This window comes from Balearica regulorum, chromosome 13 (assembly GCF_011004875.1).
Source record: "Balearica regulorum gibbericeps isolate bBalReg1 chromosome 13, bBalReg1.pri, whole genome shotgun sequence".
NCBI lineage: Eukaryota > Metazoa > Chordata > Aves > Gruiformes > Gruidae > Balearica > Balearica regulorum.
In genome coordinates, this window is record NC_046196.1 from 19,262,404 (window position 1) to 19,280,189 (window position 17,786).

The 17,786-nt window shown below is 38.2% G+C and overlaps 1 protein-coding gene across 1 annotated transcript in view; it reads left to right on the forward strand.

Moving 5' to 3' along the window:
• MMP2 (matrix metallopeptidase 2) overlaps window positions 1-17,786 on the forward strand; it is a 35,381-nt gene that overhangs the window by 15,795 nt on the left and 1,800 nt on the right. Inside the window, exons 6-12 of the mRNA XM_010298904.2 lie at window positions 608-781; window positions 2,871-3,044; window positions 4,151-4,306; window positions 6,086-6,239; window positions 12,008-12,144; window positions 13,938-14,097; window positions 17,116-17,225. Of these exons, the coding sequence (XP_010297206.2) occupies window positions 608-781; window positions 2,871-3,044; window positions 4,151-4,306; window positions 6,086-6,239; window positions 12,008-12,144; window positions 13,938-14,097; window positions 17,116-17,225 (1,065 nt within the window). The remainder of the gene's footprint in view (window positions 1-607; window positions 782-2,870; window positions 3,045-4,150; window positions 4,307-6,085; window positions 6,240-12,007; window positions 12,145-13,937; window positions 14,098-17,115; window positions 17,226-17,786) is intronic.

A 17,786-nucleotide genomic window follows, 5' to 3' on the forward strand; every position in this document is an offset into this window, starting at 1 on the left:
TTGAGTGCTTGAGCCCAGCTGCGGGGATTCTCAGAAATGAGAAGCAAAGCCTAGAGGAAAAGCCTACAGGCTTTTATCTGACTTTAACTCTACCATATGTTAGCATCTTAAAGAAACTGAAAATGTACACGGACAGCTGCTAGGAAAAAACATTCTGGCTTGTCTGTTTCTGTACGAAGTTTGCTGTTCTAGCTAACAGTTTTGATGCAAAGTAAATGAATCAGCAGAGAACTGTGGAACACGAGTGACTTTCTCAGTATCCTCTTTCTAAATGTTGTTTCAAGAAAGGATATTAATTTTATGTTATGAGGCAGGCTATAAAGAATTTACACCATTCAAACAGCTTGGTAGAATTATCTTCACTCCTAGTGCATTTATAAAGATCAGTCTTTCCTTTCCATGCACTTGTGAGATTGTAAAATCCCTTGTCTATCTTGCCAAAGCATTTAATTGTTGGTGTAAAATAGAGGTTCTAAGTGTGAACTGCACCATGGACATCGGCTGTCTAATCTCTGTTGAGACCTTCACACGTTACCATTGGCACATTGTGATTCCTTATTGATATTGAACTTTGTGTATTGACATTTTTCTCTTGTTCTCCCTACAGCACTTTTTACAATGGGCGGCAATGGTGACGGACAGCCATGCAAATTTCCCTTTAAATTTCAAGGCCAATCCTATGACCAGTGCACAACAGAAGGCAGGACAGATGGATACCGATGGTGTGGAACCACTGAAGACTATGACAGAGATAAGAAATACGGATTCTGTCCAGAGACTGGTACGAGGAACGTTGCTTGCATAACACAGTTTAATTTGTCATTGGTTTAAGTAACAAAAGTCTCCTTCTTTACACCTTTACCGGAGCACAGAAAAGTTGATGAGTTAGACACAATTTCAGCACAGGTAGCCAAGGAAGTAACTAGAACAGGAGCAATATATGTAAATGATATGGTATGCCATAGCACACCAAGTTTATCAGGGATACACAAATGTCATTGAAGCATAGGACTAAGTCTCTACCACTGCAGGATAATTACAAGTAGATTATAATCTGTTAATGGCCCTGGAAGAGAAGTTTCTTGTGATGGAAGAAAGCATGAGTAATATTTTAGCTTAATACTTACCATTTACACTAGAAAAAAAGAAATCCTGTTTAGTATGTTACGTTTGAGTTAGCAGATCTTTTCACCAATTCAAAAGAACTAAGTGAAATGGTTTAGCCAGGAAAATAAATTTCTGCTTTCTTCACAATTTTTTATACTTTTTAGCTTGAGTTTTATTACATAAAGGAATAAAAATTAATTTATAGCCTTGTATAGCTTGGCAGGTGTTCAGTTCTAGGATTCAGACTAGAGCTGTAGGTATTTAGACTGTATAAGTTAGCTACAGCAATTCTAAAATCTCAGGCTTTTAACAGAGCCAAGAGGAAGCTACATTCACCCTGTTGCACCCTGAAGCTACATTCAAACCTACATGCACCCTGGCTTTTTGAGTTTTTTGAAAATGGCCTAACCATTTGTAATAGGGATTTCATGAATTAGTATTTGGCTTCCTGTTATTTTTGACAACTAGGTGTACCCCTTCAATTTTACCTTACCGATGTTTAAAAAAAAAAAAAAAAAAAGGAAAAAATTAAAAGAAAGGATCAAGTTCATTATAACTTGCTACACAGTTAGGAAGAGAAAAATCTAAAGGGCAGTTCAACAAACAAGAGAAACCAATATATCTCAAATCAATATATCCCATGTCCTAAGTAACACAGTCTCTATCACCGGAACCAAGAAATATACTTAGTTTAAGGTTTTTTTTTCAGTATAAAAGGTTATTGCTTGAGGTAGCTGTGATTTCTTAAAAAAAATAAAATAATCTGGCTTATTAATTAATAATAATGAATGAGAAATAAATAATAATAAACAATTAAGGACACAATCAGCTTTGCCTCTGTGTTGCTTTCCTGTACCTTCCCAGAAGATAGACCATAATTTGAAAGGAACTGTAATTGCCACGTAGCAGTGTAAATTAATTTAAATGTTTTATATTCTTTTTATATTCTTTTCATATTCTGTTTATGATACCTACCTTTAAACTGTAATTTTAAATTTAGTTACACCCTCTTCCCTCTTGCATATGTATTACACATGCATATACAAATGGTATTTCTTATGTATTACTGCCATATACTACATAGATGAGAATACAGCTAGGGGAAAAATTTGCAAGTTTTTAAAAAACACTGGTTAAAAAGCCCAGTCATCCATGTTTAATATCCTTTTCTTTAGAAAATATTTAAAACCATATGTAAAAAAAAACTGTACCCTGCTGTCAGCATAAAAAAATTCCTCCATTTATTTGATATGACTCTTCTTCTGGACCTTTTGTTGGGTTTGGCTTTTTTACTTCAAAGCTTATACTTCAGTGGGACACCTACTAACCAGGTGGATACTCAATAGCCCTCTAACCTTTCTTACACTAAATCTACCTTTGACCTATGAGACACACACTTTAAAATATATCAAGGAAGTCCATCAAAAGATACTTGCTATGTAATCATCTTCTGCAAAACACTGTTAACTGCTGCTTTCTCAGAGCTGCGAACATGAGTCCGGGGCTCATTCTTACTCCCACCAGAACTATTGGCAAGTTGATTGCAATGGCAATGCCTAGACTTTTTCCTTTTTTTTTTTTTTTTTGTGTCAGACAATTTTCTTTTCAAATATTACTTTTAATCTTACTCCTCATGTTCTTAAGAGGATTGCAGATTTTCTGTTTGCTTTCTGGTTTTAATGTGTAGTTTAGGAGAAGATGCATCAGCTTAATCTCACAAAAGGGATTCCCTTCTCACTGCGTTTTTCTGTCATTTTCCACAGCCATGTCAACCGTTGGAGGAAATTCAGAGGGAGCCCCTTGTGTATTCCCCTTCATCTTCCTTGGGAATAAATATGAGTCCTGTACGAGTGCGGGTCGCAATGATGGCAAGCTGTGGTGCGCTTCTACCAGCAGCTATGATGATGACCGCAAGTGGGGCTTTTGTCCCGATCAAGGTAACACAGTCTGTCAGAGCAATACGATGGTAACAGCATGTTGACCACACACATCTACGATGATTTCATTCTTATACTTATCACTTCCTGTCTGGTTACAGTACTTCTCCCCAGCCCGGAATCTGAGCAAAACTCCTACATTTAAATGTGAGACTATTGTTAAAGGGTCAGTCCCAGAGCTCATCTGCCTGAAACAGTCAGATTTTCTAAAATTATAATTATGAAGTATCTTTCCAAAATATAAAACCAAAAACCATTTAATAAATAAATAAATGCATTTCTTATCACCAGTTTTGCCTTCCAAGGCTAAAAGCCACAAGAACTATAGTATTACTAGTGTAATTATAATCTGATATTGGCCAAATTAGGAACAAATGCTAAATGTAAAAAATTAATACATTTGTCACTGACATTGCCAAAGATGAAAAACATGTTTTAAAAAAATGAGACAGTATAATGTTTCTATGGTGAATATCAGTATTTAAAATTATTTTGGTCAATCTTTGTCCTTAGTTATAACCTGGGTAAAATGAAATATAGCAAAAGGCTTTTTACAAATGCTAGATTTTTCTTTTAGGAGGACAATAACCGCCAAATTCCAGACTGTTTTGGAATAATGATAAGATGTCATCCTATGATAAAAGATTTTTTTTTTTTAACTTAACAATATTTGGTACAACAGTACTGATTCAGGCTCTGCTCACAGACACACAGATAAACAGACCTGTTTATCACTTGCATGCCATTTCATGATGAAAAGTAAGATTTGAGGTCTGATTGCAAGTTTAATTCTCTCTGCTTAAAAAAAAAAAAGTATGATTTTATTTGCTACACTTCCTTTTTTCACAGATGTATTAAGACTGTGGTTAAAGTCACTTGCATGTAAGACAGCAGCAAACATCAGGTTTTAGAATCTAATGAAATGTTATTTCTGGCAATATGTATGACACTCACCACTGCAGGCTGTCAATACTAATTAGGATATTTATTATTGGGAGATTTTTGATGGGTAGCAAGGAAAATAAAATTATAAGACTATGAATAACCTGCATGGTGCACTTCTATTTAGATGCAAGCAGCTAATACTATCTTGCTGTGTTATTTAGGATACAGTCTCTTCTTGGTTGCTGCTCATGAATTTGGCCATGCTATGGGATTAGAGCACTCTGAGGATCCAGGAGCTCTTATGGCCCCTATCTACACCTACACCAAGAATTTTCGACTTTCTCAGGATGACATTAAAGGGATCCAGGAGCTATATGGTAAGGTCCTCCCTTGTCAGCAGAGCTCATCAGAAAAGCATGCAGCACAGGTTGAAATTTGGGACTCAGAACTTGCAGTAAATTACATACTGCACAATACCACCAACACCAGAAACATCCTCTGTCCTTTCTCCCTGCTTACTTCATGTTATTACCAGGGCTCCTACTTCAATCAAATACCACAATTTAAGGACAAGTGGTCACTATATTTACTGAACTAACAAGAGCCCCAAAACTCCCTGTAACCAAACCTTTAGATGAAAATTTCTAATGCCTTTACCGGGACAATGAAATGCTGTGCTTTTCTCTAGCTTGAAATACTTGATGGGGTGTTACTGTCTACAACACCCTGAGCTTCCCAGATTGCAACTCCCTGTCAGAGGGGATGGCTGTTGTTTCCTGTCCCAGCTTGGAAACAGTTCACATTGCCTTCCCAGAACAATTCAAGTGGTACCGTCACAATAACATTTGCAGAGAGTGTGTGGGAAAGCTGATACTTCAACATAAATGTATTTGGCAAGCTCCTGGAGAAAAAGTGGATTTAAGTATTTTTATGTTGGTACATCTTTAAAATTTATTATTTTCTCCACAGATACTCTTAGGAAAATGCCTCAGTTTTATTATGATTAAAGTGCCTTCCATGTATACATTTTCTACCTTGTAGAGGCACAAGTATACTACAGTCAATTATGCAGTCAAAGAAAATCTGTACCATTTCTCTTTCTGTGCTTTTCACTTTTCTACTGAGGTATCTTCCTAATTGTAAGTGACTATATTCTACAGTATTCAACACCTTAGAAATTATAATAAGAATATACCACAAAGATTACCGCATGAGACACCTTTTTATAAAAAAATCTGATTTGAATCTTCATTTTTTCCTTGTTCATAGCTGCTTTAATTAAGCCTGGGAATTGAGACATGGGCAAGGTTAAGTGAATGTTCTAAGCTCACACAGCATATCTTTGATAGAATTCAGAATTTATCCCAGTTCTCTCAAGGCACAGTTCAAGACCTGAGACAAAACTATCTTTCTTGCCTCCTTATAACTGATATAACCCTTTACAAACTGTGTTATATGTAAAACAAGTACTCAAAACCCTCTTTGTTTTCTTCCATTATTATCTCAAATCAGCTACACTCCACTTTGTTTCATACAGTAAATCAACCTGATGTCTAAGAAAAAAGGCAAATGCCTCACAGCAGCAGTCAAATAATAAAACAAAATAAACCAGATGGCAAAGTGCATGTTCTGAAGAGCACATTTTGATTATTGACGAGGGCAGAAAGATCATACAAATGGCTCAAAATGCATCTATGTACCTTGCAAAATATTGGCATTTTTAGAAAGAAGAGAAATCCACTTTGGCGTCTCTCTCCGCGGAGTTGCAGATAATTCTGAATAGAAAGACTTTGAAATGCATTTCTCTTCTTTTTAGAAGCCAAGAAATAAAAATTACAATGTTAACAACTGAACCCAGTATACTCACTTCTGAATATCTTTCAAGTTAAATAAGCAGCTCAGCATGGATAGACACTCACACAGGCACATTGTCTTGAATGAGGCCACACAGTAAATTAAGGCAGGACTGGAAGCTAAGGCCTTCTCAGCTGTACTCGACCACCCTTCTTCTGAAAAGATTTTATTATAAGTTTTTCTCCTTCAAGCTGTGCCTCCAAATTATTCCCCTTCTAGAAATTATTGTAGTTCATGTTTTCTGTGTAACCTATGCAGCACTGTACTTCAATGTAACAGAAGATCTCTGTTCACCTTTACAGAAGTATCGCCTGATGTCGAACCTGGACCAGGGCCAGGGCCAGGGCCAGGACCACGTCCAACCCTTGGACCTGTCACTCCAGAGCTCTGCAAGCATGACATTGTATTTGATGGAGTCGCACAAATTAGAGGAGAAACATTTTTCTTCAAAGATAGGTGAGATAAATTGCTTACCATTGGTGCCTCAAGTGGAGGAATCTCTCAGACCTGTTTGTCAAAATCTAGAAATTTATTATTAGGCACACTCTCTGCCCTTTGTTTTCTGCATTCAGAGACAGCAGTGTGTCCTAATCAACTCATAAGGGAAAGAGATGACAAATTCTGGTTTTATGGTTAAATAATATGGCCTTCTTTGCCACAAGGATACACTGCTGGCTTGTGGTCAACTTGGTGTCCACCAGGACCCCACATCCTTTTTCACAAAGCTGCTTTCCAGCTCTTGGCCTTCAGCATGTACTAGTGTTTGAGGTTGCTCCTCCCCAGGTGCAGAACCTTGAATTGGCCTTTGCTGAACTGCGTGAGGTTCCTGTCATCCCATTTCTCCAGGGGCCAAGATCCCTCTGGATGGCAGCACAACCCTCTGGTGTACCAGCTACTCCTCCTAGTTCTGGGTCATCAGCAAGCTTGCTGAGGGTGCACTCTGCCTCATCATCCAGATCGTTACTGAAGATGTTAAACAGTCTTCTACCCAGTACTGATGCCTGGTGTACACTGCTAGGTACTGGCCTCCAGCTAGACTCCATACCACTGACTCTTGTAGGCCCAGCCAGCCAGACAATATTCAGTCCACCTCACTGTCTGGTTACCTCACCCACACTTGAATAGTGTCTCTGTGAGAATCTTATTGGAAACAGGGTGAAAAACCTTTCTGACTTGCTCTCCCCTCTTCTACTAAGCCAGTCATTTCATCAAAGAAGGTTATCAGGCTGGTCAAGCATGACTTCCCATCTGAGATTCCATGCTGACTACTCCCAACCACCTTCATGTCCAAAAGAGTGTCAGTAATTAGAGACAGATGAGATGACAATGCCATAAATTCACCTTTTCTTAGAGCTACTCTCAAACTTCTTTGAGAGTCTGGAATTTTCAACTTCAGTCATTATTTTAGGCAGTTTCATGGTGGTTTTTAATTTCTGGTTTCTGCCCTGCACTGGGATTGCATATGCCAAGATGCTATGACAATCACTGGGCTGGTAGAAGTTCTAGCTAAAATCAGGACAAGGAAATGCCACAAACCTCACAAAAAAGCCTGTTCTCATGATACTTTCCGCCCAATTTTACAGATTGAGAGCAAAAATTAACCCTGTTGTCAGCCCTGCTGGCTTCCGTGGAGTCAAAAGGGTGAAGTAGCTGGCAGGCACATCCTAACTTCTAAATGCTTATGCAAACGAGATATGACCCCAAAATCTTTAGAGATTTGCCCATCTGTAATGTTAATCACAAAATTAGCAATGAAAGAGATGCATTAGCCAGTCTATTGCCTGCCAAAGAAGGATTCATTCCCTACAAAGTATTTCTGGATGCCTTTTGTAGCAAAACCTACAAGGATTGTAATTCAGCAATAGAAATCCCATCGCTTTCAGTGCAGTAGAGTTGTGGAGGCGCTATCCTTCCTGACTTCATTTCATATAGTCTGCACTCTGGCGAAAGCTTCAAATCTGGTTGCAGGAAAATTCTGAATCTCAACTTCTAACACCACTCCCCAAAAAAAGTAGTTTATCCAAAACTAGTGGCAATAATCTCAAATGCCTCTTCCATCATGGAGATGCTATTTTAGGAAGTCTTCAGTTTTAGCATAACTTTCATTATGATAGACTGGTCTACTCCTTTCCCATGTTCATAAAGATACAATCATGTAAATCTGTGAGCAGAGTCTTGTCCCCAAGTGGTTTAATCCAGGTTGAGTCCAAACTCATTAAATAACAGCATTATGTGACTCACGGCTGCTGTAATCACACATGAAGGACACCGGTGATTGGGATAGGCTCCACGTGTGCAAGGCCTCCAAGGCAGAAGACACAAAAGGCATTTTTGACGCAAGAGCAGAGACATTCCTGATAAAACGAGATGGCTGCACAGCTGCAGCTCCCACTGCCTTTGCCAGGCCCTGTATTACCCAGCTGCTCAGCAATGAAGAGCATCTCCTGAGGAGTACAGGACTTGGCAGCATTGTGGTGGGAGACACTAAATCTCCTTTTTCCCCACCATAAATCAATGCCCACTTTGAAATCATTTATCCTCAGTTACCCTGAACATTTTCCCAAAGGCACTGAAGATCTGGACCCACGCACATTCATTGTGCATGCCTAAATCAAACACTGTCTCCTATCCTATAGAAATATATACAAGCATCTGAAGCTGACGAAAGTATTACAACTCACCTGTTCATTGCTCCATGCCAGATGTAAGTTGAAATTTAAAAGAAAGCAGAAGCCAACAAACAAGGTCCCTCTCACAAACCAGCAGTTTAATAGTTATTTGTATCTCGTGGTGGTATAAAGCCCAGCCATCTCCTCCACATTTAAATTTTCAGCTAGAACATATGAAGAATTTATTACTATGCTGTATGGTTTAACTCTACTCACCAGCTTTTCATAATAAAAAATCATGGTCAATTGGGTAATTTTACAGGCTACGGCATACAGTAATTCCTTCAGTGCATTTCCTTCTAGTCCCCATCTATATGATACCCAGAATGATAGTGCTTTGGGTTTGAAGTTTGACTTAATCTTTATCACAGGCCTTGTGATTTAGCAATGCAGAAATGGGATATAAAACTTCTGGTTATAAGAACATAATGCTCCCCATTTCTATTACAGCTAGGGGCAAAAAGGGTTCAACATGTCTGTGGGGACACCTGTGATAACCTTTTGTCCTATTCCTCTTGGGCCTGTCAGCAGCAGGCTAAGATTCCTTACAATCCTGTGATCCCTAATGGCAAGAATTAGTTCTTTCTTGGCCACAAAATGGCCCCACAGTACCAACAGATCAGCCTCACAAAGCCAGAACTGGGCCCTTCTACCAACAAGCGGCACAGAGCTGGCCCCACCACCCTGGCCTAACAAGTTTGCCAAAACTGGTGCCCACTTCTGCTAGCATAGTCATCAGAGATCTAAAGTATTCACCTCAGCTCAGTGCCTTCAAAAGGAAAAACATACTCTCACAGCAGTAAAAACCCCTTCAAGTTCCACAGTATTCCACACTGATCCTCTTCTGCTCACTTCTGGGCCTGGGTTTTCAGCCAGACCTCCACCTTACTGCTGCTTTTGTACACTGGCAATCACACAAGGCTTGGTCCAACAAGGAACAATTTTAAATCTATTCCTAAATCAGCAAAGCAATTCAGTATTCTCTATAAACCCAACAAAATAGAAGTATTTCACATTCAGATACAGTTGGTCAAAGAGCTATGCAAATACCAAAACAATCTGTTCAGACTGACTCATACTTTATCTAACATGCAGCAAATGCAGACAATTGTTGAATTGTTTTGCTTTGGAATGGCTTTGCCTGTCAGTCTTGCAGCCTTCCAAATATCAGGCAAGCAGCATTATGACTCACTTTTGGAATTCAAAAAACAAATGTCTATCATGTGTTGTGTGACTTTTATGATTCATGAAAATGACCACAGCATCCAACTGCCGTATCACACCAGCAAAAGGAGTGAATAGCAGAAAGGAGGTCAGATTAGATTAATTCTTTCAAAAAAGTATTTTTCCCTCTCCGCTCAAACCAAGGAAATAAAAGGGAATTACTGGAGGTGCTGTTGGCCATAGAGAACCATTGAGCTTTTCCACTGGGCCAGAATCCTCCAAGTAACCAGAGTGCCTGAGTACAGCATTTACACAGATAGTTTTGTCCTGAATGTAAACAAAAATTCAAAAGTTTACCAAGACATTAAAAAGACCCACTGATTTGGTCCCTTTACATAACTGCATGTAATAATAATAATAGTAATAATAGCAGTAGTAGTAATGGCAAATCTTATGTTAAAATATAATGTAAAATACTTACTGTAACAAAGTATTAAATCTGTATTAATAATATTAAAATTTAATTTGAATGAGTTAAAACATTTTAACATGTTCGAAGTGAAATGAGAAAGCCAAATAATTAATTTCACCAATTCCTCAATAAGATGAGTAGAAATAAAAATACCTCCTACCCGATTCAAAACAAACAAACAAAAAAAAAAAGAAGAAGATTCAGCTTTGACAAAGTTTCCCTTTCCACCAAAAAACTTCACCATTTTAACACATCCCTTGAAATGTGTGCTTTAATAAAAACCTAGTGTTCAAGTCTCCGTTGGCTCTGGAAAGTTTGGAATTCATGCAGATATTAATTATTAGTGCTGACTCAGCCATAAATCAGGCCCAAATTTGATTGAGAATTCTGTAATTTGGATTTTTAAAGGAGCTACTTTTATGAATGCAATGTTAGAAAGATTTGTTATATGGATTTCCATTTCATATCATATTTGATCTGCTTTTCTCTCTAAAGAGATGCATGAAACAAATGTTCTTACTTTTTACAGTGTTTCATATGTGTTTAAACACTGTCAAGAGCAAGAGTAGTTAGCTACATGCCTTATTCCTTGTCTCTTTTTTTAAATGAAAATTAGGATGTGTTATGCTCAGAGATAGTTTTGTACACACTAAAAACATATACGTATGCAAACTGAGACTAAGTTAACATATTACTATCCTAATTATTAGTACCATGTCAGGTTAAATTAACATGTATTTTTAATTGAGACAAAAAAACAATGCACTTGCCAGTTGTACTCTTCCTCATATCAAACACTATAGCTTATCATAATTCAGTATGCAGCAACTAATCATACTTGCAAATGCTTTTCAAAACGTTTTATTTGTCCTAGCTAGCTCTGTTTGCAGTCAAACTTCTCTTGATAAAAATACAGCAATTTATTAAATGAATTTAGGACTGCTCCTCTAAGCTTTAGGCAAAACCAAAATTCAGTTTCAGATCCTGGCTTTCTCAAAGGTATAATTATTCTAGGTAGGAATGGATAATGACTATTTATACTCTGCAAAAAATAAGATGCCAGTAGCACCCTGAGCTTCAGCAACATAATAATGGTAAAAACTGTTTGACCTGAGAATTTAATAGCTATAGCTTGGTGCAAGAGCAATTCAACCAGCCTGCTGATTTTTCATTTTATGACCATGGCAAAACTTTTGTTCTGTTGGAGGAAAAAAGTTGTTCATTCTATGGAGGAGGAAATAGCAGTACCATTCCTAATACCAAAAGCCCTCAACACAAAGCTCTGCCATTTAAAGATAATTACGGTATTTTAAAGCTTAAATCAAATTATGATCCTACTTACACATAAAATAGCCAATAAATCACCCTTTGCATTTCTCTAATGAACATTTTTAGTGCTAGCAGTTTCTTTTACAGCCAAGCTCACTTCCAAGCAGTTTGATGTACTGTTATTAAATTTGAACTTTTAGTCTCTACAATAGTAATCGTGAGAGCAATTCACAGAATACAAATCTCTGCTTTTGTCAGACAGTGATCCATCTGCTCCATACATAACAGCAGGAGAGCTCTAATAGTTTAAACGCCTTGTAAATGAGTTTATTTGTATTCTCAAGCACAGAATACATTTTGCCGTGATGCAAAAAGCAACAGGAACTCCAAAGCAATCAGTGCAAGCAATTTCACCTGCAGTCCAGCATGCAGCTTATTGTGCAACTGGTTCAGCAACATGCTTCTAAATGAATGATTTGTCTTTCCAGTTACTATAGGAAAACAGTTACAAGCATGTGTTGCTGCTAATGTGTGCGTGTGCGCATGTGTGTAGATGCACGTTTATGTGGCCTTTGCCAGAAATGATGAGAAACAGATGTGCTGGTGAATTAGTTCATTGTAAATCTCATACAATTTTCTGTTCTGCTCAGATTCATGTGGAGGACTGTAAACCCCCGAGGAAAACCCACAGGTCCTCTTCTTGTTGCTACATTCTGGCCTGATCTGCCAGAGAAAATTGATGCTGTCTACGAGGCCCCTCAGGATGAGAAGGCTGTATTTTTTTCAGGTATTGGTTTTAAGTTTTAAAATGTAAGTAGCCATTTGCATAAACGTTGCGTTCGAGCTCAGTTTCCTCTGAAGAAGGGAAACGGCCTGCCTAAGAGCCAGCGTAGCCAGCAGGTATGGGTGACAGGTCTCAAACATCCCTTGCTGAGGATTTTAGGGCAAAGGCTGGATCTGACAAACTCTGAACAGCATTCAGCCTCCATTACAACAACAGGGAGCTATAAACACCTGGAAAGATACATTTAACAATAAGCAAGACTAAACGAGAGTCATTATTTAAAACAAAAAGCAACAATGGGATTCATCAGTCACTGATCTGTTTCTCCTCTTTTTCCTCTCACTTTAAGCTATTGTATCTGTACATGTTGCTTGAGAATATGACACCTTTTTTTTCTGCCCCATGCCTTTCCTTGTCTCCTCCTCTTTTGCCAAAGACTGACTTCCACTCTGGCTTCCAAGTATCTGTCTTGGTGGCTCATCAGGCAGAGGATACAGGCAGCTGTGCTACCTGCCTCCATGGGAGAGGATAACAGGAAGCACTGCTCTGTCCGTCCTAACTCACACATATGGTTTGGCTGTACGGGCCAAATTAGTGGAGCTGGGAGGCTGTTTTCAACAGGAAAAACCGAGCCAGTGAAAACTGGGCTCCGGTATCTACTAAAAACATGACTAAAGATCTCCAATCATGTAAAAACCATATGGCCGATGCTGCTGTACATTTTCTGTATAGGAGGGAAAAAAGTAATGATAATCTGTTCTGCATGTCTCAAAGGCCATTTGCTTTAGTTTACATGGAGGGGAAAAAAAGCTTAAGAAAGTTTCATTTCAGGCAAGCCGAAACACTTAAATATTGCACATACTATATATAATCCTATTACAACTAAACCTCTCTCCCCCTCTTTACCATTTCCAGGAAAATGTAACTAACCTGCTTTAAAAATAAACAACTAAGAACTACCAAACAAACAAAGATTGGCTTGAAAGTTACATGTAACCCAACTATCTTAAAATACTTACTACTGAGACCCAGCCTTTCCTCCTGAAAGGTGAAATAGTAACTTCTCACGAACTCGCACCCTACACTTTACACTTTTCTCATAGTAATACTTTGCTTAATTTCTTTCCCACTAACACAGAATCAAAGAAATGTCCTTTCATGAATGAATCTTTCCATGGCTTTCAGCGAATCCAGTGAGGGTATTTACTAAGTAAATTATAGTTCCACGTAAAGGACTCAGAATACTAGTACATCTTCCACTAGCACATATTTGGAGAGACATTAGAAGATGTCGTGTGACAAAAGACAACAGAAACAGGAACTCTGGGCAAAAACTTCTTGTTACTCAATAAAATTGCTCAAGGAAACAAATCCCTCATGTTCCAGAGGGTGAACATGAACTTCTGAATTTGACCTTCAGGGGCCCATGCCTGGTTTCAGACCATCTTTATCATACAAAAAATTACCAATATTAACTATTTGTTTTAACATAACCCCAACTGTACTAGGACAGTGTCTGCCTCAAAGATGAGACAGCTAAGAAGGGAGGAAGCAAGAGCACGCTGAGGTGATGTCTTTTGCTGAGAAGCAAACAACACTTAAGAGGCAAAAGCAGAAATTTTAGTCACAGTACACCTGCATGCTAATCTAGTGCTTCATAGATGGTAAAATACTAGAAAGACTAGTAGTACAGTTAGTGTCATAAGAAGTCGCATAACAAAGCATAAAAGAAGAAATACTCCTCTGTATGTGATTAATAAACACTGTTTGTTTGCTTTGTTTTCTCCCCTCCTTAGGAAATGAGTACTGGGTTTATTCAGCCAGTAACTTGGATAGGGGCTATCCAAAGAAACTCACCAACCTGGGACTACCCCCTGATGTGCAGCGTGTTGATGCCGCTTTTAACTGGGGCAGAAACAAGAGGACATACATTTTTGCTGGAGACAGATACTGGAAGTAAGATGCATTGCAGTGATGGTGGCACGCTGTTAGCCGAGCTGTGTCTCTAGGGCTGAATGCACACCGAGGTTCAGGACGCAGGAACCAAACACGGGTTTCATCCTTTGCGAATACACAATTCGCACTGACAGCAGTGGTGAGCAAGGATGCTGAACCAGGGAGTATGGCTAGGAAAGCACTTCAGTACAGCAGCAGGAAACTAGCACGTATTTGAGAAAACAGCTTGCAAAGGAAGAGGGTATCTGTGAGTCTCTGCCAGGCTGCTCACCACTAACAACCCATCCCTCAACCTCTATGTACCAGCAACTGCCCCACGTCAGTCTCAGCATATAACTCTGTAATTGCACTAAGGTTCTGTTCAAAAGACTGTATGAGAAGCAAAATATGATGCAACATAAGCAACCAAACTCAGGTGACCCGCTACCACGCTCTGTCCAGGAAAGATCTTGGGCACTCAGATTAGGAAGGAACGTCCTTAAAATGTCTCAAGGCTATTACTGTGGTAGAAATAAATATCCTACATCACACCTGATGAAAAGTCTACTAATTGTATTTAATAGAATTTCATTATCATAACTGGCAGGAAGATCTGGCACAAAAGATCATCTTAAAAAGCAGACACACTTCGGTGCTTTGAGGAACTTTGTGAGTTACCTCCATGCTGTCTATTAGAACGGCACGAGAATAAAACAGACACACTAACTCCTGCTTTCACCATCTGAGGTCTTTTCCAGGAATAGGACCTGAAGTCAGGAATGCAAACATTAAAAAACAGGCTAAAAGTTGAACCATTCGTGAAGTGACAATTTAGAGGAAAGTTAAACAGCAGAAACACCCACCAGAAATTTAAAAGATTCTCCAAGCTATAAGGCTCCCTTCTGAGAGATACTCTATATAAAATATCAAAGGAGGTGTCAGTATAATTGAGTCCATTTTATGTGAACATTAATTTCATATTATGATCAAACCGGATGAGTGTCTTTTTTATATCCTAATGGCTGTGGATTCCTGTAAGTAAATAAAATACCCTTTCACAACTGCCACTTGATCATAACTTTCTTTCCATTACTTCGAGGACAGTACTCTTCTCCATTATTTGGGGGGAAAAAAATTTTAAAACTCCAAAACTTAAAAGCTAATGAATGATATTAATTTTTTAATGTCATATTGTACAGACCATCTTAAACATTTGCAAGTAGTTCTAATACAGCCATCTGCAATACTTCAGATTCCTACCAAAACCTATAGACTATGGGTTCGCAAAGCTGCTTATCTCCTCTGTACCAACGATTCTTTTGCCTAACTGTACTCCAGGGCTTCCAAGTAATTAATCACTCTAATCACAGACAGTATTTCTATCAAAGTACCTTATCAATTACAGTCACTGCAGAATGTATAATTTATTGTTAAGGAATCAAAATAAGCTTAAGTGATTTCTATCTGTGTAAAGAAGAAAGCAAACAGTTGACAAATATTTCAGAAAAACATGCCTTTCTGTTTAGCACAGACGCTATAACCTTTAAGTATGTGGCTGTTTTATTTTATAGAAGGACTCTGCCACATGGAATCAAAATAGTTACATACCATAGTCCTTCCTGTGCCATTATCACACTTACTTTAAATGGATTTTTTGGAAACCTTCTCCTCTCCCTCTTTCCAGCCCCAAGCTATTTTGGTGTTATTATAACAAGATTGTTAAGCAAAGCAAAGTTTTGTGAGGGAGAGGAAGAGGAGCTGGCTCAGATTCCACAGCTGAAGTTTTTAAGCTACCCAGTAAGGTACTAGATTTTCTTTAAATATCCGAGGAAAAAATAGTAAATAATCTAAATTAATCATTTAAATTTATTTTGACCATCCTACTGCTCTTTTGTACTGGTGTAACTTTGGATATAATCCAAGTAGTTCCATATAGCAATGAGGGAAACGTAACCCGAGATACACACAGATATGGATAAATAGAATCAAAACAGAAAAGCTTCCCTCCCTCCAGCACTAGTCACAGACAACCTCTCTGAAGTCCACTGCTCCTGAAGAGTGCTGCTAGGGTGACTGAGGCCTCACAGGCATTGGAAGCCTGGTTCAAATGATATCCCATGTCACTGCTCCTCCTGCTCAGCGCTGATTCCCATCTACAAATCAGAAAAATGGAGAAACCAGGCCACAGTCTTGCTCCTTCCACCCTCGCTCTCAAGGACCTTGCATCCCTGGGAAATTTATTCCCTGTATATGGAAAGGGAGATCCTGGATTACTTGTTTGTGGAAGTGTAAAAATGGCTTTGCACAAATCTATCTTTGCATACTACAGTGGAAGGCACGCGGAGTAAATGAGACAACGGATCATCTACAGATGTGGATACAGACAGATCCACTCACTTCTGCAAACTAGATTCGACTTCCATCGGGTTAGGGGGATTTACATCAGCTGAGTTTTTCCTCTTTAAAGCATAGACTGTGAAAGTCACTGTGGTTTTGGTTGTGTTTTTTTCCCCAAAGACAAGCATGTATTTTTAACTTGGCATTTATCTGTTGATCATCACTGAAAGACAAGACTGTGTAAAAATAATAGGGTTTTTTAATGAAATGTTATGGAAAGTAATTAGTAATTTAATAGCAATCCTCAATTACATGGACTGCAAGCATATTTCAAATAAGATTTTTAAAAGATAGCCATTTCACATTAAAATCTATCTTCACATGTTGGCTGTTGCCTGAAAAAAGTTACCTTTCCCAGAATTCTGTTTGAAATTTTAAAGCCACATTTCTGAAAAGGGTTTTGCTTAGAAAGTGTCTTTTCAATTCAGCAAGAACTGCATTTCCAAAAGGAAAGATATAAAATTTCACAGCATTTTAAAGGAGGCAGGGAATAATTGTAATGAAATAGAAACAATGTTACAATCTCAGTTATTATATTTCTGCTTGATTGTTTTATATAGTCACATTTGCTGAGGAGTCCTTGTTATGTTAAATTTTAACATTAAATACAGATTTGTAATGCAGGGATGTAATTTTCTTCAGGTACAATGAAGAAAAGAAGAAAATGGAGCTTGCATCCCCAAAATTCATTGCTGACTCTTGGAATGGAGTTCCAGATAACCTCGATGCTGTCCTGGGTCTCGGTGACAGCGGTAAGCTGTAATTCTGATCTAAGTCACTAACATGGTCTCTTACTTGTCTCTTTCACTTGTCTGCTCTGAAACTTATAGGAGACTTTAACTTCTTGTGGTCCATGAGTAGGAGCCAAATTCCCATTCAGCTATGCAAACTACTGGTTCAAACAAACTATTTTTGGCTCTTTATTTTCCCATAAAATATCAGTTGATAAATACTCTATTAATCACAGTTTAAACTTTTTAAAATTAAACATTTAGGGAATACAACCTCTGCTGAATATTTTTATCCAAGCAAATAATAACAACAACAACATGCTAACTTGCCTTTTCAGGAAGCTCATTTAATTTCCATCTGCTACTACTGTTTATCATTTCCTTCCGTGATGTTGAACACTTTGCAAAGCTTAACAAGGCAAGAAACAGCTTTTATTAGCACCTTCTCCTTTTTCTTCCTTGTTTTTTTAATTTAAAAATAAAAAATGCTATATACTGTCTTTTTTAAATGTCTTGAAGCATCTTGCTGCTTTCCATTGCTATGTAGTACAAGTCTAAAAACCTGCTACACCTGCTAATCCG